Source organism: Rhinoraja longicauda, chromosome 12 (genome assembly GCF_053455715.1).
Source record: "Rhinoraja longicauda isolate Sanriku21f chromosome 12, sRhiLon1.1, whole genome shotgun sequence".
In the NCBI taxonomy this organism is placed as follows: Eukaryota; Metazoa; Chordata; class Chondrichthyes; order Rajiformes; family Arhynchobatidae; genus Rhinoraja; species Rhinoraja longicauda.
In genome coordinates, this window is record NC_135964.1 from 11,858,377 (window position 1) to 11,881,151 (window position 22,775).

Sequence of the window (22,775 nt, forward strand, 5' to 3'; positions counted from 1 at the left end):
AATAGATACAGTGAATGCACAGTCTTTTACCCAGAGTAGGGTAATCCAGAACTGTAGGACATAGATTTAAGGTGAAAATGTTAATACGAACCTGAGGGGTAGCTTTTTCCACACAGGTGGTGGATATATGGATCGAGCTGTCGGAGGAGGTAGTGAGGCAAGTACTAATAGCAAATAGCATTCAAAAAGATACTTGGACAGGTGCATGGATAGAAAAGGTTTAGAACAATATGGGACAAATGCGGGAAAATGGGACTGGCTTAAATGGGGCATCTTGGTCGGTATGAACGAGTCAGGCCGAAAGGCCCCTTTCCATGGCAATGAATTCGAGTTCCTCTGCAATTTGTTTTTTGCTCAAGATTCCATCACCTGCAACCTCTTGTTTCTCGACTGTGAGCGTTCTGTTAGTCATACCTATTGGGAATGCACCAGGTGGAGTGCATGAATTCAGACTGACAATAGACAATAGACAATAGGTGCAGGAGTAGGCCATTCGGCCCTTCGAGCCAGCACCGCCATTCAATGTGATCATGGCTGATCATTCTCAATCAGTACCCCGTTCCTGCTTTCTCCCCATACCCCCTGACTCCGCTATCCTTAAGAGCTCTATCTAGCTCTCTCTTGAAGTTATTCAGACTGTGGGCTAACGAAGCCTGGGGCAGCTACATAAATTGCATGCAACCATTTGTATTGTAATTATTATTTTTGTTGTTCAATTTGTTTGATTTGTTTTCTTTTAGATTAAAAGTTGATGAATTCTTTACAATGAACAGTGAGATTATGTTGGGATGGAATCCAGTCTGTTCCTGAGGGTCCACGATTAGCTAGGACAGTCGAATCATCTCAAGCAAGCATACAAATATACCCCCAGGGATAATTTTAAATGAGTAAACCACTGACATTGTTGTTTGGTAGCAATCTGAACAGAAAGAAGGCTCCTAGTTGGATTTAGAGCTCTCCTGCTCTTCCCTGATCCTTTCCTTTGTTTCTTTCCCAGTTGTTGGTTGGAATCGGCGGATTCTCATTGAAACCACTGTTGCTCCAGGTCTCTGCCAACCTCAAACTCACTGCCCTCCCCTCCCTCCTTTACTTAGTACCTTCCAGTCTGGATGGGATCATTGAGGGATGTAGAAGAGGAGGAGATGACTCCTCTGAAGCCTGAGGAAGCAGATGGCAAGTTAGACTAACAAGGCAACAGCCACACGGAAGAAATAAGAATAATAGCAAATTGCATTGACCTCTATTGTTGCAGTCATTTAATATTATACACCTGTATTCGGAGCTTCGTGTGGGAAAGGTTTACAGCCTTTGCACTCTTTCACACAAATATGCCGGTAATGATGATGTCTAAGTCTTTGAGTTGACCTTCGTTTCATGAGAAATTCTTCTTACCAGATTCCCCCATATCAGTGTTGACACGTGCCGGTGGAGGCAGAGAGTTGGTGTCCATGACACTCGATGAGATTGGTATCCTAGAAACATTGGGGATGTAGTATGGCGGGTAGGCTGCAACGTTGGGAGGGTGCCTCGCTTTCACTGCTTTTCCAGCTGCATATACTGAGAAACAGGCAAACATAGTATTACAACTCAGGTAAGTGATCCTGCCTACATTCATAGAGGCAGTCATACAGCATGGAAATAGGCCCTTCAGCCCAATTTGCCCACACCAACCTACACGTCCCATCTACACGTCCCAGCTGCCTGCATTTGGCCCTTATCCCTCTAAAAATATCCTCTCCGTGTACCTGTCTAAATGTTTCTTAAACATTGCGATAGCACCTGCCTCAACTACCTCTTCAGGCAGCTTGTCCATACAACCACTGTCCTTTGTATAAAAATGTTACCCCTCAGGGTCCTATTAAATCTCTCCCCCCCCCCCTCACCTTAAACCTATGTCCTTTGGTTCTCAATTCCCCTACTCTGGGCAAGAGACTCTGTGCATTTACCACTCTATTCCTCTCATGATTTTGTACACCTTGATAAGATCACCTCACATCCTCCTGGACTCCAAGGGATAGAGCCCTGTAGGCCTCCATATTGGCCTGTTATTTCTCAGCTTCAAACAACTGAAGTCAATTATTTTCTGGAGTGACGGGTGGCAATACCCATCTCTGGGATATTTTACCATTCAAGAGATTAATTGTTCGTTTCCAGATATAAGTCACCACAAGTTATTTATATGACTTCCATATCAGGGTCACTCAGTGTGGCATTGTTTCCCTTGTAATATTCCTTGTGGAACATGCGTGGCAACCTAGGCCACATTCTCCTGGGAGCAGCCATCATTGGACACTCCAAGAACATTGTGATCTTCCTAGTATGGAGCCAGACTGGAATGGAAAATTCAATACCTCACCCGCCATTGTCTTCCCAGTGCATTTGCCCATGATGTGTTGTTTCCACCAATTTCCCCCGACTCAGAGTCTAAGAATCCTCTCCTCCCAATTTGAATATTCTTCCCCGACCACTATCATTCAAGCCAAATATCATGATTAATATCCCAGTGCTGCCATCCGCATCTCCTTATGGTGTCATACAGGCTCTTCAACCCAACTCATCCACGCTGACAAAGATGCTCCATCTAAGCTAATCCCATTTTCTCACACCTGGCCCATATCCCCCTAAACCTTTCCTCTCCATGTACATGTGAACATGTCTTCTAAATGTTGTTACTGTAACTGTCTCATCTATCACCTCTGGCAGCTTGCTCCATGTATCTACCACCCTCAATGTAAAAATAATGCCTCTCAGATTTATTTTAAATCTTTCCCTGGTGAACTTAAACGTATGCCCTCGTGTTTTACATTCTACCCTGGGTAAAAGACTTTACCTTATCCATGCCCCACATGATTTTATAACCACACTAAGGTCACACCTCAGCTCCTTGTTCTCCAGGGAACAAAGACTCAGCCTATCAGCTTCTTATAACTCAAACCCTCCAGTCCAGGTTATATTCTCAAATATATTTTGCACCCTTTTTATTAACCTTTTTATTTCAGTAATCTTTATCAAGTATACTTTTAGTTAAGCGATAAAGCATTTGGGAATTTAAAAATGTATGTAAAAAAAGTGCAGGAGAAACTCGGTGGATCAGGCAGCATCTGTGAAGGGAAATGGAAAATGACGTTTCAGGTCAGGATCCCTCATCTTGACTTAATCTGATTTATGCAACTTGGCTTCTATTTTATATGGTTCTATATGCTCCTATACGTTTTTATTTTAGCTTGTAACATAGCAAAACAAGACATTTGTATGATGAAATCATTTTAGGCTACATTCAGTTTTATTGCTACAATCAACACAATTCCCACTCAGTGCATACTTTATGCACACTTTTGCATGGAGAATCACTGAGACAGTCACATCCCGTGGCAGGCATTTCTGTGGAAGAACGTGAGCAACTACATGCCCCTGTTTGCACTGCATCCCGAACCAAGTTAAACATCCCTGAACTGCCAGCATACGGATGGATGCAAGGGGAAAATAAAGTAACAGGCAATAATCTTTCTAAAAGTTGCACGGTGGAAAGATGTACTTACAGGCTTGAGGGCAGCAGCAGGATTCCGGACAACAAGGGCAACGGATGTAACAACAGCACGTGTGAGGGCAGCATTGACACCAACATATAGCGAGGAGGAGGAGCAACAGGAAGGATCCGGACAGCACTAAACCAACAAATGCCCATTCTGCAATACCGAAATATTTCACATGCATTATGCAGCTTGTAAAATTAGATTGACATGCTATGGCTAAATAACAACTACATTGTTTGACATGTTTTAAATAATTTTCCACCACTTTATTAAACTGTAAAATCTGCTTTAAACATTTACAGTATTCTTGTTGTTAAATACAGATTTATTTCCTTTTTTCTAAATTCTCAGAGGTGTTTACTAAAATATTTAAATATTTCCATAGGTTTAGTCTATTTGCAAGGCCAAATGTACTTACAATAAACGATACACTTTTGATAAATTTCATTATAAACAAATTTATAATGAATATGCCTAGAGAAATACCAGAAGGTGAAAGCTCCCATTTCTTCTGAGGTATCACAAAATGCTGGAGTAACACAGCGGGTCAGGCAGCATCTGACTGAGCTGCGGGTCGAGACCCTTCTTCAGACTGAAGAAGGGTCTTGACCCGAAACGTCACCCATTCCTTCTCTCCAGAGATGCTGCCTGATCCGCTCAGTTACTCCAGCATTTTGTGATACCTTCGATTTGTACCAGCATCTGCAGTTATTTTCCTACCCATTTCTTCTGAAATCTGTTACTTATACTGGGATAAGGTTGGGAAATTGTTCCATAAGGAACATTTCCAAGCCACTTCTATATTAGCATTAATTTTGTTTGGATTCTAGCAGTATGAGGGAGCTTGTAAAGTCTCAGATCGGCCTGCTACACCTACACAAAAACAATGCTATAAAAAACATTCCGAAAAGATCACCTATCCATGTCCTCCAGAGCTGCTGCCTGACCCACTGAGTTACTCCAGCACTTTGTGCCTGTTTTTGTTAACCAGCATCTGCAATTCCCTGTGTCTACAAAAATAATGCTTGGATTTTTTTCCCTACTGTTTTAATTGGGCTCGACCATGCCCTCCCCCAGCATTCATTGACATGCGCAGAAGGAAAGGAGAATTCTGGGGGATTATTGAAGTGATTACAAGCTGTTTTTCTTTGTAAGGCATTGCCACTGAGACCAATCACAGCAGATGCCACTGGCCTATCGTATTACAGGTCAACTGCTGTGGCAAAACTCAGCAGATCTGGTTTACACAGTGAAGGCAAGGGGACTCCATTCGGCTCAATATCATACATTAACATTTGCTTATATGTAAAGGCCTGGAGGTAGCCAGGGTTAGTGCAGGATTACTAAGGTCAGAGTAATGCTAAGGGGAGCTATAATGTGGGTGATTAATTGTAGAGGGCCGATTGGCAGTCATTTTTGTTTGATTGTGAGAACTCAATATTTGATGATCAGAAAGTTATATGATAATTGACAAAACAGACATTAATAATAAATCCCCCGAATCTCCGCCACCTCCAACAGGATCCCACCACTATCCACATTTTCCCATCTCCAACCCTTTCCACCTTCCGCAGATACCACTCCCTCCGCAACTCCCTGGTTAACTCATCCCGTCCCACTCGTCCCACCCCCTCCCCTGGTACCTTCCCCTGCAACCGCAGAAGATGCAACACCTGTCACTATACCTCCTCCCTCGACTCTGTCCAGGGACCCCACCCCGACAGTCGTTTCATGTTAGGCAGAGGTTCACTTGCACTTCCTCCAACCTCATCCACTGTACCCGTTGTTCAAGATGTGGTCTTTTATACATCGGTGAGACCAAATGCAGACTGAGCGATCATTTCGTGGAACACCTTTGCTCAGCCCTCCTGAAACTGCCTGATCTCCCAGTTGCTGGACACTTTCATTCTCCTTCCCATTCCTACACAGGCCGTTCTGTCCTAGGCCTCCTCCATTGTCAGAGTGAGGCTAAACGTAAATTGGAGGAACAGCATCTCATATTTCGCTTGAGCAGCTCACAGCCCAGTGGTATGAATATTGATTTCTCTCACTTCAGGTAGCCCCGGCATTCCTCACTATCCCTCCCCCACCCAAGTCGCACGAGCTTCTCATTTTCACCTTTTTCCTTCATCATCGTTACTTTTTTGCATATCTTTCATTCATTGTTCTTTATCTCTCCACATCACCGTCTATATCTCTCATTTCTCTTATCCCTAACCAGTCTGAAGAAGGGTCTCGACCCAAAACGTCACCCATTCCTTCTCTCCAGAGATGCTGCCTGCCCCGCTGAGTTACTCCAGCTTTTTGTGTCTACCTTCGGTTTAAACCAGCATCTGCAGTTCCTTCTTACACAATAATAAACAAAATATTGATTCTGTTTTACTTCTATATTACACTGAAACTGGAGGATTCTGCAACCCAACAATGCATTTCTGTAGATCTCAAAGTGTAGTTGAAAGGCTCACTGTGTCTTTCTCTGCAACACCGCCAACTCATGAATTGGGAGAGAGAGGCTGTGGAACCTGCTCCTCAAATTCAGCTGCCCACAGAAACACATTTCCATCCTATGCTCGCTCCAGGGTGGCATTCAAGCCTCAATATTAATAAATGTCTCCACTACAGAAGTATTCTTAGCAAAGGCTGGTGTGTAAGCAAGGATGTGGCAGTACTCCAAAACTTCTCTCATTCTTTCTGGCCCCAGTGTTGAATTTAAGCTCCGATAAATTTACTGTAAGAGTGAAGTTAATCTTATGAATTAAAGGGAAGCTGTTGAACCGACAGGAACTACACTTAAAAACCAAGGCTCGCAGATCTCAGTCAACAAGATGCGATAGGCAGTTGGCATTAGAGTTTTGTGCATGTTTAGAGGCTTAATTCCAAGCCCAAGCCATCATTAATGCTTCTGCTGAAGTTTGGAAGCTAACAGGTCTTACATTCAATTTCTGCCACAAAAGGCCTCCATCGACCTGCTGCTGTTGCCTTCCAGTAGTAATAAAGGTTCACAGCAAAACCTGACAAAATATGAATTACTTCCCATATTCATGAGCCACCTCTTGAAGGCAGGCATTAGAAATATCATCGAGCACAGCCTTCAAAACCTCAGCCTTGACACAGACCTCAAGGTTTATCAGTAGCAGTGATCACTCAGACCCAGATTACACATAACAGGCATCTCAAGGCACATTTAAACAAGATGTGCGGGCAGGTTTTTTTTTACACAGAGTGGTGGGTGCCTGACGTGCTACCAAACGTGATGGGGAGGCAGATACGATCGCGGGGTTTAGGAGGTTTTAGATAGACACATGAAAATGGAGGGAATTAGACCATGTGCAGGCAGAAGGGATTAATTTTAATAGGCTTCACGTCTCTATGTTATGACAAAAATCCTCTGGTGTTAAACCCTATTCCTAACGTCTTGCAGAGGATATCTGAGCAAAGACTTTAGCAGGATACTGACCAGGTTAGCAGTGGAAACAACTAGGCTTGTAACTACTAATTACTCATGAGGACCATTTAAAATTAATTTGTAAATGAGTAGATTGTTAATTATAAATAGAATGCTCTTATGGCAACTGATGACATTCATGTGAAGTTCAACTCAATTATCTTATCCAATTTCATTTGTTAATTACTGCATCATGTAATTACTTCTTTTCTGTTATTGATGACACTGAAGTGCCACAAGAACCAAACAGCTGGTCCATTTAGCTGTACAACACCACCCACCACTCTTAAAAAAGGTTAATTGTATCTGAACTGTTAAGGGTGCTTCTGAAAGATTTGGTAAATGCAAAGAATATTTTCTGAAATTCAACAGTGAAATATTTAAGATAACATAAAACTCTCCCTGGAGCGGTGTAAAATATATGTTGTGACTGTGTGTTTGATCAGATTATTCTGATATAAATGACCACAATCTGGATGAACAGCATTGAAATAAAAACACAAAATGCTGGAAATACCCAGCAGGTCGGGCGGCATCTGTGAGAAAAGAAACAATGTTAACATAACATGTCTGATGAAGGGTCTCGGCCCGAAACGTCACCCATTCCTTCTCTCCTGAGATGCTGCCTGACCTGCTGAGTTACTCCAGCATTTTGTGAATAAATACCTTCAATTTGTACCAGCATCTGCAGTTATTTTCTTACACTAACATTTCAGGTCGATGACTCCTTGCCAGTCGAGCTAATAGGATTTGATGTTTCAATCCCTGTGGTGAGTCGACACTCTTGATGTTGGCAGTGGGATTGGAGTGGTGAAAGGGAGGGTCGGTACATCATTGGGGTCATCAGGTGGGCACCCTCCTTCTTTGACATTTTATTGATAAGCCCACAACGTCTCCAGAGAGTATCCCAGGTACACCCCCTCAGTTCCACACCCTCCTGTCTTCACAGTTGTTGTCTTTCCTTTTAACCCAAAGCCAATTGCTGCTATTCAAGCGTCTTTAGTCCCAGTTCTGATGGAAGCTCGTCAACATGAAGTATACATATTGTTTATCTTTCCCACAGATGCATTTTTGTACATTTTCATGTACTTGTACCACAAATTACACTTTTACCACTTTGAGTATGAAGCAGAACCAGGGGCCTATATTATTTTTTCCCCGGTTATCATTCTATTTGCTACGAAACACTTTTCTTTTGCTCTTTCCTGTGTATTTTTGAAAGCCTGATGTTTTACTTTTTCTACAGTAATCTTCAGTTTCTCCTTGGAATGATCTTGGAAGGAACTGCCATTACTCAAATCTTGAATAAAACACTAAGTCCTAGAGTAACTCGGTGGTCAGGTAGTGTTTGTGGAGGGAATTGACAGGCGATGTTTCAGTGGGGATGCTTCTGACCCCAAACGTTGCCTAAATATGTCCTCCATAGATGCTGCCTGACCTGCTGATTTACTCCAGCACTTTGTGTTTTAGTTCAGTTGATAGTGATCTTATCTTGGAATTCAAGTTATATTTGAGGTTTGGGGGTGGGGGGGAGGGAATCATCTGATGCACTGGGATTGTCCTCTGTAGATAAGATTCTGTGAAATGCGTTCTGCTGTCTGTTGCCACAATGCTAAGGATTCATGATGCTATTGGACCAAGAGCTTTACACCCACAAAACCAGATTTCAACTGACAATCACTTCATTGTCGTCAGGGACCTTGTTTACAAATCAACTGCCCATGTTTACATGCATAATAACATTTACCACACTGCCAAGAAGGTATTTTAATGTAAAGTGTTTTGGGATGTTTCTGAAGGATGTGATAAGTAACTACATAAATGCAAATCAGCTTTGATTTTCTACTGCTGGTAGCCAGAAGTAATTATCTTTAGTGAAAGAGGCTTCTAAATAAGAACATGTAAAATAATAGTTCTCCAACCTAGGGTGCCAAATGTAATTAAGTAAAGCAAAGTTGATCTTTCCTTGGAGCACATTAAATTATCATTGCATTTTCATTATTTTCCAGCAAGTTGATCTCATTTGGGCAATCAAATAACTTTTTCCCAGGTAGGGGAATCAAGAAGTGGAGGACAGAGGATTAAGGTGAGGGGGAAAGATTTAATAGGAACTTCAGGGGCAAAGAGTAAGGGGTCAGAGAGTAAGAGTCAGGAGTAAAGAGTAAGAATAAGGGGTAGGCCATTTAGAACGGAGATGAGGAAAAACTTTTTCACTCAGAAAGTTGTAAATCTGTGGAATTCTCTGCCTCAGAAGGCAGTGGAGGCCAATTCACTGGATGCTTTCAAGAGAGAGTTAAATGGAGCTCTTAATGATAGCGGAGTCAGGGGGTATGGGGAGAGGGCAGGAAAGGGGGTACTGATTATGAATGATCAGCCATGATCACATTGAAAGGTGGTGCTGGCTCAAAGGGCCGAATGGCCTACTCCTGCACATATTATCTAAATTTCTCCACATGGAGAGTGATGGTGTATGGAACGAGCTGAATATGGAACAAAGGAAGTAGAAACATAGAAAACAGGTGCAGGAGTAGTTGATACAATAACAAGTACAATCACAACATTTAAAATACATTTGGACAGGGACATGGATAGGAGAGGTTTTGAGGGATATGGGCCAAAGGTGGGCAAATTGGACCAGCTTAGATGCTGGCATGGACAAGTTGGGCCAAAGGGCCTGTTTGCGTGCTATATGACAACGATCCAAACGGATTGTTCCTTTGCTCGAATAATTGTGAATCCCAGATTGACTCATGCTGCTTTTGACACCAAATTGTTCTTAGAATATCACAAACTCATTTTAAAATGTTGCTCCTCACCCAAGCAGATGAGCTTTTGATCCTATGAAATGAACAACCACGGGGCAGTACAAATCAGTGGAATTTAAAGTAAACTGATAACTTGAACTGGAATCACATTTGTCACCAGTGCTGATGAACAGGGAATGAATGCTCTGGCAGAGGAGCAACATTTCTCCAGGAGTCTGTTTCTCAGCCTATGTGGCCCATAAGCAGGGAGAAATGAACAGCGTGCACTATTTTTTCTGCAACAATTATATAAAAGGATTCCATGAAGTGTAAGGTTACAAGTGTTGGAAGGGCAATTATTTATTAATTCACAATGGACTAACGGAAGAGGAAACTAGGTGAAAGCTGAGGGCTTTGACGAAGTGAAGTCAGCAGTTCAGGCAGACTGGCTGGCACCAGCTGGGATCTACTGGCAGAATAAGCAAGTTCCATGTTACCATTACCAAGTTAACCAGTGGAGAGGCTCCAACGGCAAAAATATAAAAGGATAAGGATATTGACAAGATCGCTGGTCAGCCCCTGAAAGATTACAATTAATATGACAGTTATTAATAAAATTAAACTCAAAAAACAAAACAGACCTTCTGTACACCCGGGCTAAACTCAACAAGTGGAACCTTTGTGTAGGAAGGAACTGCAGATGCTGGTTTAAACCGAAGATAGACACAAAAAACTGGACTAACAGCGGGTCAGATGGCATCACTGGAGAAAAATAGGTCTCGAAGGGTCGAGACCCTTCTTGAGACTGAGAGTCACGGAAAAGGGAAATGAGAGATAGAAACGGCGATATAGAGAGATATAGAATAAACTCGACCAAGTGCCCATTCCTCGTAGAGGGGGGCTAGGGAAGGGGAGAGGGTGTGACTGAGGAGCCCTGGACCCAAAGCCTCTCCTGTATTGGTGTAGCGCCCTCAACCCACCCACTCAATCTCCCTTATCCTCCCCCCCCCACTGACCCTCTCCATCCCCCCTGCGCACCCCCACTTGCCCCTCCCCTGCCCCAACCCCCACTTGCCCCTCCCCTGCCCCCACTTGCCCCTCCCCTGCCCCCACTTGCCCCTCCCCTGCCCTCACCCCCACTCCCCCCCAGCCCTGCCTCCACCCCCATTCCCACCTCCCCACCCCTATTCCCCCTCCCCCACTCTCCCTGCCCGCACCCCACTCCCCCCACCCCAATCTTCCCACCTCCCCACCCCCACTTTCCCCCACTATTCCCTCCTCCCCACCCCACCCTGCCCTCCTCCCCCTCCCCCTCCTCCCCCACACTCTCCACCCCTACCCCCACAGGCGAGAGAGGAGAAGGGCAGGCGGCGGACTCGTTAACGGCATCCATCTTGTTTGGGCAAGTGAAGAGAGAGCCCGTGCGTGCCCTATGGTGACGTCATACGCACAGCACCACTTGGAAAAATGTCTTTAGAAGTGAGATTTTTGAACTTTAAAATGTCTCTAACTTAAAAAATATAAGAGCAATTTAAATGAAACTTGTTATAAAGATGGCACAAAAATTGTGGCGCTATGGTTTACCTTTTTGGCAAAAATCACAGAAATACATATATAGATACATACAGAGATACATACAGATATATATATATATATCTATATATATATTTATCTGAGATCTGAGGGATAGATAGATAGATAGATAGATAGATAGATAGATAGATAGATAGATAGATAGATAGATAGATAGATAGATAGATAGATAGATAGATAGATAGATAGATAGATAGATAGATAGATAGATAGATAGATAGATAGATAGATAGATAGATAGATAGATAGATGATGAAAGATATGCAAAAAAGTAACAAAGATAAAGGAAACAAGCCATTGTTAGTTGTGGCCTAGGTGTAAACGAGTATAGACAATGAGACTCAACAAGACAACTTTGAGGCTGGTTCGACTTGGGTGGGGGAGGGGTGGGGAGAGGGGAGATGCAAGGGTTACTTGAAGTTAGAGAAATCAATATTCGTACCACTGGATTGTAAGCTACCCAAGCGAAATATGAGATGCTGTTCCTTCAATTTGCATTTGGCCTCACTCTGACAATGGAGGAGACCGAGGACAGAAAGGTCAGTGTGGGAATGGCTTTGTCTTAGATTTGATTGACTGTACTGCCTATTGCATTCTGAATATTGCTGAAGGCACCAGAATCCTGGCAATTAAACAGTTCTTCCTGTGTTCTCTGAAAAGAGAACAAGGTTGAGGGCACCCTATTTGATCAGGTCTAAACGAAGTTTCCCAACATGTAGCCTGGTTTTCACCTATTAATGGGAAGATTTCACAGTCAAAGATTCAGATCATAAATACTTATCAAGTATATTTGTTTGAAACAAATCCGCTGCTCGAGAAAACTGTATTGCAGTGTACAGTATTTGCATTCTTGTGCTGTACCTGGTGATTTACATAACCCACTCTGACAAGTAATAGTAAGGGGAAAAAAAATCTATTTTCTGTGTAGCTGAACCTCAACAGAAGCTGAAGCCTGGTACACACAATGTAGGAACAATTAACTGGGTAAAACTACTCTATCAGCTTCAAAGAAACGGACTAAAAAGCTCAAAAGAGCCTCAAAGCAACATCTGCCTATAGAAATTCATGCTTTCTTATTTCACTCTTTGTACTTTTGAGAGCCGACTTTAGTGTGAATGCAATCTTGTTTGTGAAAATGTTATTTACGTGTGCAGTTTTATATTGCCAATTGTCATAAAATGTACATTAATTTCATCACCTGGAGGAAGTTAAGTAGAGGATAGTTTGCAACATAAGTTAATATATGGCTTTTGTTGATTTGAAATGATTTAAAAAAGGTAAACCAGAAGCAGAAGTAAAAGAATGCTGCCCTCAAATCACCTAATCCAAAGCATCTGATGCTTACATTTCTAAAATGTGCAAAATAGTTTCGGCCTGAAATGCTGGCCAAAACCCATCCTTTTTAAAAACTTCTTTCTTGTTTGTGCTAGTGACTCATTCCACATATCACATTTTTAGTTTAAAAACGGTTCGTCCTGTACTTCCTGGTTATTTTCTTATCCTAAATTTGTCCAAACCTTCCATAATTTTACACTCTTTTCCAAGGGGGTAAAGCTGCAACCTTTCTGAATCAGTCCTAACAGTTCAGGAATCAATGCCAGGAATTCATGCCCACTCAATAACTGCACCACACCACCGCACAGGGGCAATGGGCAATGTATGCCCAAAATTCATTTTGTTGGCTTCAATGGAATTAATTTTGAAAGAGCACAATATGCTGCCAACTAAACAATGCTATTAATCATAGATTAACTTCTCTCTCTCTCTATCCCTACAATAATTGATTATGGGTTTTGTACAAATAAGAAAATTGCACGCCTAACTCCAGATATGATCTCACAATGGCTAAATACAGATTGAAAGTGATCTTTGACAATCTATACAACCCAATATTCTGCTACCTCTTCAACAAACTGGTAACATTGTGGTGTTTTGTCATGTCTTTGAAAACCGGAAACCTCTCTTCTTGCTCAATACTTCAAGTATTATCCAGTTTGGTATCTAATCGCCAGCAGCTATTTCTCAAACTTTCCTTCGGTAAAGCATCTGCTGTTTCTCACCCAACCTATGCTGGCACATCCATTTGATATATAAATCTAGATGCAGTTACAAAAGCATTAAGATAACAATTTGCTTGCAATGTCAACCTTTGAGATGCAGATAAAACAACATAATCATGAGCACAGCTTATGGGAAAGGGGTGGGGAGTGAATGGTCTTCATGAGAAATACCAGTACCTGGCATAATCTCTACATCAAAATTGGGTAACAGATCTGCAACCACTTCACTCCTACCTAGGAAACCAGAGAGAGAGAGAGAGGTAGAAAGAGAAAGAGAGAAAAGAGATATGATTACAATGCATAAATAGAGTACAACTTAATATGCATCTGTGACTGATACATGCCCAGGTTTTCTAACTACTGCATGCTGGATGTGAAAAACATGTACTAACGATTGCATTCATTCATACCAATGTCATTCTTCCCATTTGCTGCCTTCTACACACCCATCGTCATTCTGACAGATCAGCAGAGAGGAAAATATCCAAAAGGGATTTGAAAAAAAACGAGACACCTGGAATTTTTAATAAACTGTACTAAACCTTCCATCTGCTTTAGTGCAAAGACCAGCAACAATTATTCCAAATTACTCAGAAGTTTAGATTAAATTACTTACTTTTATTATTTTGTATCTCCGCCGCATTTAATGTTTGTTTGAGAAGATGAAGAATGGTAGGGTAAAGATATGAAATACTCTCTCCTTTTTCTTTAGTCTGTGGTCAGAATATTTACTCCACTTAAAATGATTTGAGATGAATAGAATGCAATAATCTATCCCCACACCAAAAGCACTGTTGGTCTAAATCTCTCCATTTAGCGCACAAGTTCATTGGCCAAAATGAGACCTCAGTGGTTCTCACCAGGACCCGTAGACAAATCTTGCAGTGACCACATTGATCATACATTAAGCTCGAGTGTACCTCCCGTAAGCTAGGTTGTAGTTCCGATCTTCCAATGTCCCTCACTATAGAACATAGAACAGCACAAGAACAGGCCCTTCGGCTCACAATGTCTGTGCCAAACATGATGCTAAGACCAATGCTTATTTACCTGCACATAACCCATATCTCTCCTTTCCTTGCATATCCATATGCCATCCAAAAGTTTCTTAAATGCCACTATCATTTCTGCCTCAAATACCACCCCTGGCAGCACATTCCAGGCACTGTATAAAATAAACTTGCCCCGCACATAGAAACATAGAAAATAGGTGCAGGAAGAGGCCATTTCGCCTTTCGATCGAGCACCGCCATTTATTGTGATCGTGGCTGATCATCCACAATCAGTAACCCGTGCCTGCCTTCTCCCTATATCCCTTGATTCCACTAGCCCCTAGAGCTCTATCCATCACTCTTTTAAATTCATCCAGTGAATTGGCCTCCACTATTTTCTGTGGCAGAGAATTCCACAAATTCACAACTCTCTGGGTGAAAAAGTTTTTTCTCACCTCAGTTTTAAATGGCCTCCCCTTTATTTTTGGACTATGGCCCCTGGTTCTGGACTCTCTCACCTTAAAATATGTCCTCTAGTATTTGGCTTTTATATACTTCTATTAGGTCTCCCCGCAACCTCTGCCGATCCAATGAAAACAATCTAGGTCTGCCCAACTTCTCCCTGTAGCTAATACCCTCTAATTCAGGAGAATCTCCTCTGTACCCTTTACAGAGCCTCCCCATCCTTCCTCTAATGGGGCGACCAGAACTGCATGCAATATTCCAAGCGTAGCCTAACCAAAATAATATAAAGCTGCAAAATGACTTCCTGACACCTATACTCAATGCCCTGACATTTGAAAGCAAGCACACCGTACACCTTCTTCGCCTCATTGTAGACATTGTACTTTTTTCTGTAACTATAACGCTAAAATGCTGTAAAACTATTCAGCATTCTGGTATTTTTCTCTTTGCACTGCCTGTTGTACATGTGAACGATTGTACTCATTCATAGTATGATTTGATTAACCTAAATAGAATGCAAACAAAAGCTACTCACTGTATCTCGTTACATATGACAATAATAAATCAATACTACGACTGCTCAGAAACAAGTTAGTGCCCAAAGACCTCTCATGGCAGCCACAATGCAACTGGAAAAAAGGATTGCCAATCAGACAAGGGAAATCACAAGCGCTGGGAGAGAGACACTGCCCCCTCTGAGTCTGCAAGCCTTCCTGTGCCACAGTGTAAGACTTGTCGTGGTGGGCTGTTGTACCACACGTAGCCCGAGCCACCGTCAGCTATGGGTGATTAATGACCAGTATTCACTGCAGGCAGGACACAAGTGATTGTCAAAACAAAGGCAAGGATCAGGAAAGGGAATTCAGTGAATTATTCATCAATATCTACAGCATTGAAGAGTAGTCTGGGACATGTCACACACAGAATATCACTGCGATAGTGCAGAGCCTTTAATCAAGGTCAAATATTCCCAGCCCCTACACAGTGCTCCTGGATTTATCATGAGACTAGAAGGGCGTGGTCCTGCGGGCACGGCAACCCCCGTTAGGTGCAAACTAGGGTTGCCAAATTTCTCACTCCCAAAAAAGGGACAAAAGGTGACATCACCGCCCCGCACTCCACGTGACCTCACCCAGCCAGCGGCCATGTGCTCCCGCTCCACCAATGGCGGCCGCCTGGGCTGGGAGGCGGGTTGCTATGTAACCTCCGTTAGGCGGTGCTCGGTCCTCCGAACCTACACCGTCCGGGCCTACAGCAGCCCCCAGGCCTACAAGTGTCCGGGCCTACAGCGCCCCCCGGGCCTAATACGGAACAAGGGTAGTCCAATTTAGCCCAATATACGGGATGTCCCGGCTAATACGGGACAGTTGGCAACCCTAGTGCAAACCTCTCCTGCTGGCCCGACAACCCTCCCCCAACTGACGATCCATGGACCTGTTGCTGGCCGGGGAGTGTCCCCGGGCCGTGGGTGGGTGAGGGGGGACAGGGAAGGGGAGAGGGAGCCACTCACCTCGGCCCCGTGAGGCCAACGCCGCGGCCAGAGCGAGCCATGGACCCGAAACCTCTCCTGCAGCTCGATGGCGAACGGTGGCGACAGCCATCTTGTTGGACCCTCTGCCGCCACGCTGCACCACGGGAGGAAGGTCAGGCACGGGGCACGTTGGGACGGGTGCCAGTCCTCCGGGCGGGGGGGGGGGGGGCAGGGGGATTGCATTTATTGAAGTTTATTAAGTCCATTGTTTTTAAAAAGTAACCAAACTTGATTTATTGAGACCATGGGGGAATGGTGAATTGGGTGGGCCTAAAATTGTTGCGCTATCGTGTACCATTTTGGCTGTATTTCGAAAACAAATATAAGCACAAATATACAAGGTGAGAGTTTTAGTTTTATATATATATTTCCAGATACTAATGAAAAAGATTTCTCCAGAAGCTCCAGTTTTGCTGACAGTGCATGAAACGTGCACAGCATGGCTTATGACACAAGGAACTGCAGGTGCTAGTTTACAAAAATAGACACAAAGTTCTGACGAAGGTTCCTGACCCGAAACATCACCTCACTCTGTTCTCCACAGATGCTGCTTGACCAGCTGAGGTAGTCCAGTGCCATCTTTTCCCCCCAAAAATGAATGACACTTTTCCATCATCTAAAAGCACTAGATGGCACTGTTATATTAAAATAAATTCACACCCTAACCTCTACTTCAGTCTTCTTTAAGAGAAATAAAAGATTGAGGTTTTCTTTCGTCTATTTGCAGTTAAGTTGATATCTCGTGATCCTTTAAGATAATTTCTGATGAAAATGATCAATTCATTTTAATTGTTCACTGTTGTAGGAGTTCCTAAACTAATTTGAGTTTAATTTATTGTCAGGTATACCAAGGTACAGTGAAAAGCTTTTATTGCATGCTAATCATTCAGGAAAAGACAATACATGATTACTATTGAGCCATTCACAGGGTACCGATACATGATAAAGGGAATAATGTGAATAACATTTAGTGCAAGATAAACTCCAGTAAAGTCCGATCAAAGATAGTCCAAGGGTCTTCAATGAGGTAGATAGTAGCTCAGGACTGCTCTCCAGTTGTTGGTAGGATGGTTCAGTTGCCTAATAATAGCTGGGAATTATTACTCGTCCATGATTATGCTGGGTTTTTTTGCCGAGACAACGTGTGTAAATGGAGTCAATGGAAGGAAAGCTAGTTTATGTGATGGTCTGGGCTGTGTCCACAATTCTCTGCAATTTCTTGCGGTCTTGGATGGAGCTGTTCCCAAACCATGCTGTGATGCTTCCCGATAAAATGCTTTCTACAACGCATCTGCAGAAGTTGCTGAGAGTTCAGAATCAGAATCAGAATAGCCTTTATTGTCGTCCAAAAAATGTCTTTTGGATGAAATTCCGTTACCCACAGTCCAACAATAAGAGCAATAAAAATAAGCAATAACACACACGTTGGGGACATTCCAAATTTCCTAAAGCTTCTAAGGAAGTAGATGTGTTGGTGTGCTTTCTTGGCCGTAGCTTCAATATGGGTGGCCTAGGAGAAGTTGGTGATGATATTTACTCCTAGGAATCTCTACTTCAACGCTGTCAATGCAAACCAGGGTATGTTCACCACTTCACTTCCTGAAGTCGATCACTATCTCCTTTGTCTTACTAACATTGAGAGAAATGTTTAGGTTCCCTTCTTCCATCATAGATGATGCCCGTAGTATCCCGCAGCTCCGCTCTTGCTCCCACTCCTCCCAGTCACAATAGGGACAGTCCCCCTCGTCCTCACCTTCCACCCCATCAGTCGTTTCGCTGAACACCTCTGCTCAGTCCGCCGAAACCTACCTGATCTCCTGGTTGCCAAACACTTTAATACCCCTTCCCCTTCCCACACTGACCTTTCTGTCCTGGGTAGGGGTGCCAACTATCTCACTCCCAAATATGGGACAAGGAGATGTCACCGCCCTGCACCCTCCGCAACCAGCCAGCGGCCATGTGCTCCCGCTCCACCAATGGCGGCTGCCCGGACCGGGAGGCGGGTTGCTATGCAACCTCGATTAGACGGCGCCCGGACCTCCGGACCTGGACTGTCCAGAGCTAAAATGTCGGAAACCTAGAGTGTCAGGACCTAAACTGTCGGGACCTACAGCGTTGGGGCCTACAGCGCCTCAGGGGCCTAATATGGGACAAGAGCTGTCCCGTATGGGGTTGGGATACAGCATGGAGCTAGTATAGGGGGTGAGGAGAAGGAAAATATAGAGGAAAAAACTGGTCAGATTGGGAGGCAGAACAAGAATGCCCCAGCACAATGGGGTAGGGCAAGTCTGAACGGCATTTATTTTAATGCAAGGAGTATTGGAAGCAAGGGGGATGAATTGAAGGTGTTACTGAACACATGGGAGTACGACATTGTTGCCATTACGGAAACATGGTTGAAGGAAGGGCAGGAGAGACAGAGAGCAGGGAAAAAGGGGAGGGGGTGTTGCAGTATTAATCAAAGAATCTATTTCTGCTGTAAGAAGGGATGACATATTAACGGGTTCCTCAAATGAGGCTATTTGGGTGGAATTGAGAAATAGAAAAGGGGCATGCACCTTACTGGGTGTATACTACAGACCCCCAAACAGTCAGAGGGAAATAGAAGAACATATTTGTAGGCAAATCTCGGGGGTGTGTGAAAACAACAGGGTAGTAATAGTAGGGGATTTCAACTTCCCGAATATTGATTGGGATAGCCAAAGTGTCAAGGGCCCTGAGGGTGCAGAGTTCCTAAGGGTCATCCAGGAGGGCTTTTTGAGCCAATATGTTGAAAGTCCAACAAGGGAGGGGGCGGTATTGGACTTAATCTTGGGAAATGAGGCCGGACAGGTGGCTGAAGTGTCAGTGGCAGAGCATTTTGGTGACAGTGATCACAATTCAGTGATATTTAAGGTGGTAATGGAAAAGGATAAAGAGGGACCAGAGGAAAGAGGAAAATTTCTAAATTGGGGCAAGGCCGATTTTAATCTGATAAAGCAGAAGTTGGCCCTGGTGGACTGGGATCAGCTTCTCGTGGGGAGGACCGCATCAGAACAGTGGAAGTCATTCAAAGGAATAATTGAAAAAGTACAGAGGAAGCATGTTCCCCTAAAGTTTAAGGGTGGGACAAACAAGTCCAAAGAACCTTGGATGTCGAATGATATAGTAGGATTGATTCGAAAAAAAAGGGGGGCTTTTGGCAGGCATAAAGAACTTAAGGCACAGACGTCATTAGAGGAATACAGAAGGTGTAGGGCGGTTCTTAAAAAAGAAATTAGGAGAGCAAAAAGGGGCCATGAGATAGCACTAGCGGGCAAAATAAAAGAAAATCCCAAAGTGTTCTATAAGTATATCAAGGGTAAGAGGATAACGAGGGAAAGAGTGGGGCCCATCAGGGACCATAGTGGAAAGCTGTGTGTGGAGCCAGAGGATGTAGGAGATGTTTTAAATGAATTTTTTGCATCTGTTTTTACGAGGGAGGAGGGCGATGCGGACTTAGAAATAGAGCAGGAGGGTTGTGATATTCTTGAGCATATTGCTATTGACAGGGAGGTGGTGCTGGAGGCTCTGGCAGGCTTAAAAGTGGATAAGTCTCCGGGCCCTGACGAGATGTATCCCAGGATGCTGAGAGAGGCAAGGGAGGAGATTGCGGGGGCTCTGGCACAAATTTTCAGAGCCTCTCTTGCAACAGGGGATGTACCGGAGGACTGGAGGATAGCTAATGTGGTGCCATTATTTTAAAAGGGCAGTAGGGATAAACCTGGGAACTACAGGCCGGTGAGTCTGACATCGGTGGTGGGGAAGCTGCTAGAAAAGATTCTGAGGGACAGAATCAGTCTTCACTTGGAGGATCGAGGGTTAATTAAGGATAGTCAACATGGCTTTGTTAAGGGAAGGTCGTGTCTGACTAACTTGATTGCATTTTTTGAAGGGGTGACCAAGGAGGTAGATGGGGGTAGTGCAGTGGATGTGGTATACATGGATTTCAGTAAGGCTTTTGACAAGGTCCCACACAGGAGACTAGTCAAGAAGGTAAGAGCCCATGGGATCCAGGGCACCTTTGCAAAATGGATAAAAAAACTGGCTTAGTGACAGAAGGCAGAGGGTGATGGTAGAAGGGTGCTTCTGTGACTGGAGGCCGGTGTCCAGTGGGGTGCCGCAGGGATCGGTGTTGGGTCCCTTACTGTTTGTAATCTACATAAATGATCTGGATGTCAACGTACAGGGCATGATCAGCAAGTTTGCAGATGACACAAAGGTAGGGGGGGTGGTGAATAGCGAGGAAGGGATCTGCAAGCTGCAGGAAGATATAGATGAGATGGTCAGATGGGCGGAGCAGTGGCAGATGGAATTTAATCCTGAAAAGTGCGAGGTGATGCACTTTGGCAGAAATAACTTGGAGAGGGCGTACACCATGAATGGAAGGACCCTAGGGAAGACAGGGGTACAGAGGGACCTTGGAGTACAGGTACACAAGTCCTTGAAGGCAGCAGGACAGGTGGACAGGGTGGTCAAAAAGGCATATGGGTTACTGGCCTTCATTAGCCGGGGCATCGAATATAAAAGTAGGGGGGTAATGATGGAATTGTACAGAACACTGGTGAGGCCACAGCTGGAGTATTGTGTACAGTTCTGGTCACCACATTATAGAAAGGATGTGATAGCTTTGGAGAGGGTGCAGAGGAGATTCACCAGGATGCTGCCAGGGATGAAGGGCCTCGGCTATGAGGAGAGACTGAGCAGACTGGGGTTGTTTTCCCTGGAGCAGAGAAGGCTGAGAGGGGACATGATCGAGGTGTACAAGATCATGAGGGGCATAGATAAGGTAGATGGCGGGGAACTTCTTCCACTGGTGGAAGGTTCAACAACGAGGGGACATAGATACAGGGTAAGGGGAGGGAGGTTTCGGGGGGATGTGAGAAAGAACTTTTTCACCCAGAGGGTGGTTGGAGTCTGGAACTCACTGCCTGGGGTGGTGGTGGAGGCGGGAACACTCACAACGTTTAAGAGGCATTTGGATGGGCACTTGAAATGCTACAACATTCAAGGCTACGGTCCAAATGCGGGAATATGGGATTAAAATTAGACTGTGTTGGTAACGGGCGGCGCGGACACGATGGGCCGAAGGGCCTCTTTCTGTGCTGTAGGACTCTATGACTCTATGACTCTAAACCAATTTAGCCCAAAATATGGGATGTCCCGGCTAAGACGGGACAGTTTGCAACCCTAGTCCTGGGCCTCCTCCACTGTCAGAGTGAGGCTAAACGCAAATAGGAGGAACACCATCCCATATTTTGCTTGGGCAGCTTACACCCCAGTGGTATGAATATTGATTTCTCTAACTTCAAGTACCAGCTTCAAAGACATCTTGATGAGTCTTATTGTCTGCACTCATTCTCACCTAGGAAACAGCTGACAATGGCCCATTTCCTTCATCATCGTTACTTTTTTAAATATATTTTTCTTTCATTTGTTCTTTCTCTCTGTACATCACCGTCTATATCTCTCCTTTCCCTTTCCCTTGATTCTCAGTCTGAAGAAGGGTCTCGACCCGAAATGTTTACTCCAGTTCTTTGTGTCTATCTTTGAGAGAAAGGTTGTTGTCTCCACACCAGGTCACGAGGTTCTCAATCTCCTTCCTGTGCTCCGTCTCATCATTATTTGATGTCCGGCCCACAATGGTGATGCCGTCTGCAAATTTGTAAATTGAATTAGATTTGTACATGGCTGCAGTCGTGGGTGTACAAGGAGTAAAGAAGGGGGCTGAGAACGCATCCTTGCGGAGCACCAGCGTTGAGGATTATCGTTGAGGATGAAACGTCCCCTATCCTCAATGATTGGGGTCTGTTGGTCAGGAAGTCGAGGATCCAGTTGCAGAGATGAGCGCTGACACCAAGTCCTGTGAGTTTGGTGATGAGCTTGGATGGGATAATGGTGTTAAAGGCAGAGCTGTAGTCTATGAGTAGGAGACTGGCGTAGGTGTCTCTCTTATCCAGGTGTTCCAGGGACGTAAATCGGAATTACGTAGAATTAGAATTATTATACCTAGGGGTCGGGGTCAGAGTCGGAGTCGGATATACAAGAAATCAAGGAGTCGGGCGTTTTGGGTATCGACTCCACAGCCCTGCCTGTCCACGCCCATCACAAATGCTGCCTGACCAATGGAGTTCCTCCAGCACTTTGCCTTTTGCTCAAGATTCTCGCATTTGTAGGTTCTTATCTAAAGATCTTGCTGTCTTTAATGCTAACTAGACCAAGTGGACCCGTTGGGCCCAAACCTCCTGCATTGGTGCAGCACCCTCTCCCCCCCCCTCCCCTCCCCTCTCTCCCTCCTTCCCTCCCCCTCCCCTCTCTCCCTCCTTCTCTCCCCCTCAACCTCCCTCCCCCTCTCGAAGAGATAGATTTAAACTAAAATGTCAATAACTTAAAA

The 22,775-nt window shown here is 44.2% G+C and overlaps 1 protein-coding gene across 5 annotated transcripts in view; it reads right to left on the reverse strand.

Moving 5' to 3' along the window:
- The window catches only part of ildr2a (immunoglobulin like domain containing receptor 2a), an 88,783-nt gene that overhangs the window by 17,665 nt on the left and 48,343 nt on the right, over positions 1 to 22,775 (reverse strand). For 3 of the 5 annotated variants that reach the window (XR_013547891.1, XM_078409033.1, XM_078409031.1), the window contains exons 4-6: positions 13,553 to 13,609; positions 3,540 to 3,686; positions 1,393 to 1,557 (exon numbers count right to left, since the gene is read on the reverse strand). Coding sequence is in view for 4 of the 5 variants with exons in the window: in XM_078409033.1 (XP_078265159.1) it covers positions 1,393 to 1,557; positions 3,540 to 3,686; positions 13,553 to 13,609 (369 nt within the window). In the remaining variant the exon portion in view is untranslated. The remainder of the gene's footprint in view (positions 1 to 1,392; positions 1,558 to 3,539; positions 3,687 to 13,552; positions 13,610 to 22,775) is intronic. The other 2 variants (XM_078409032.1, XM_078409034.1) reach the window with 2 other exon arrangements.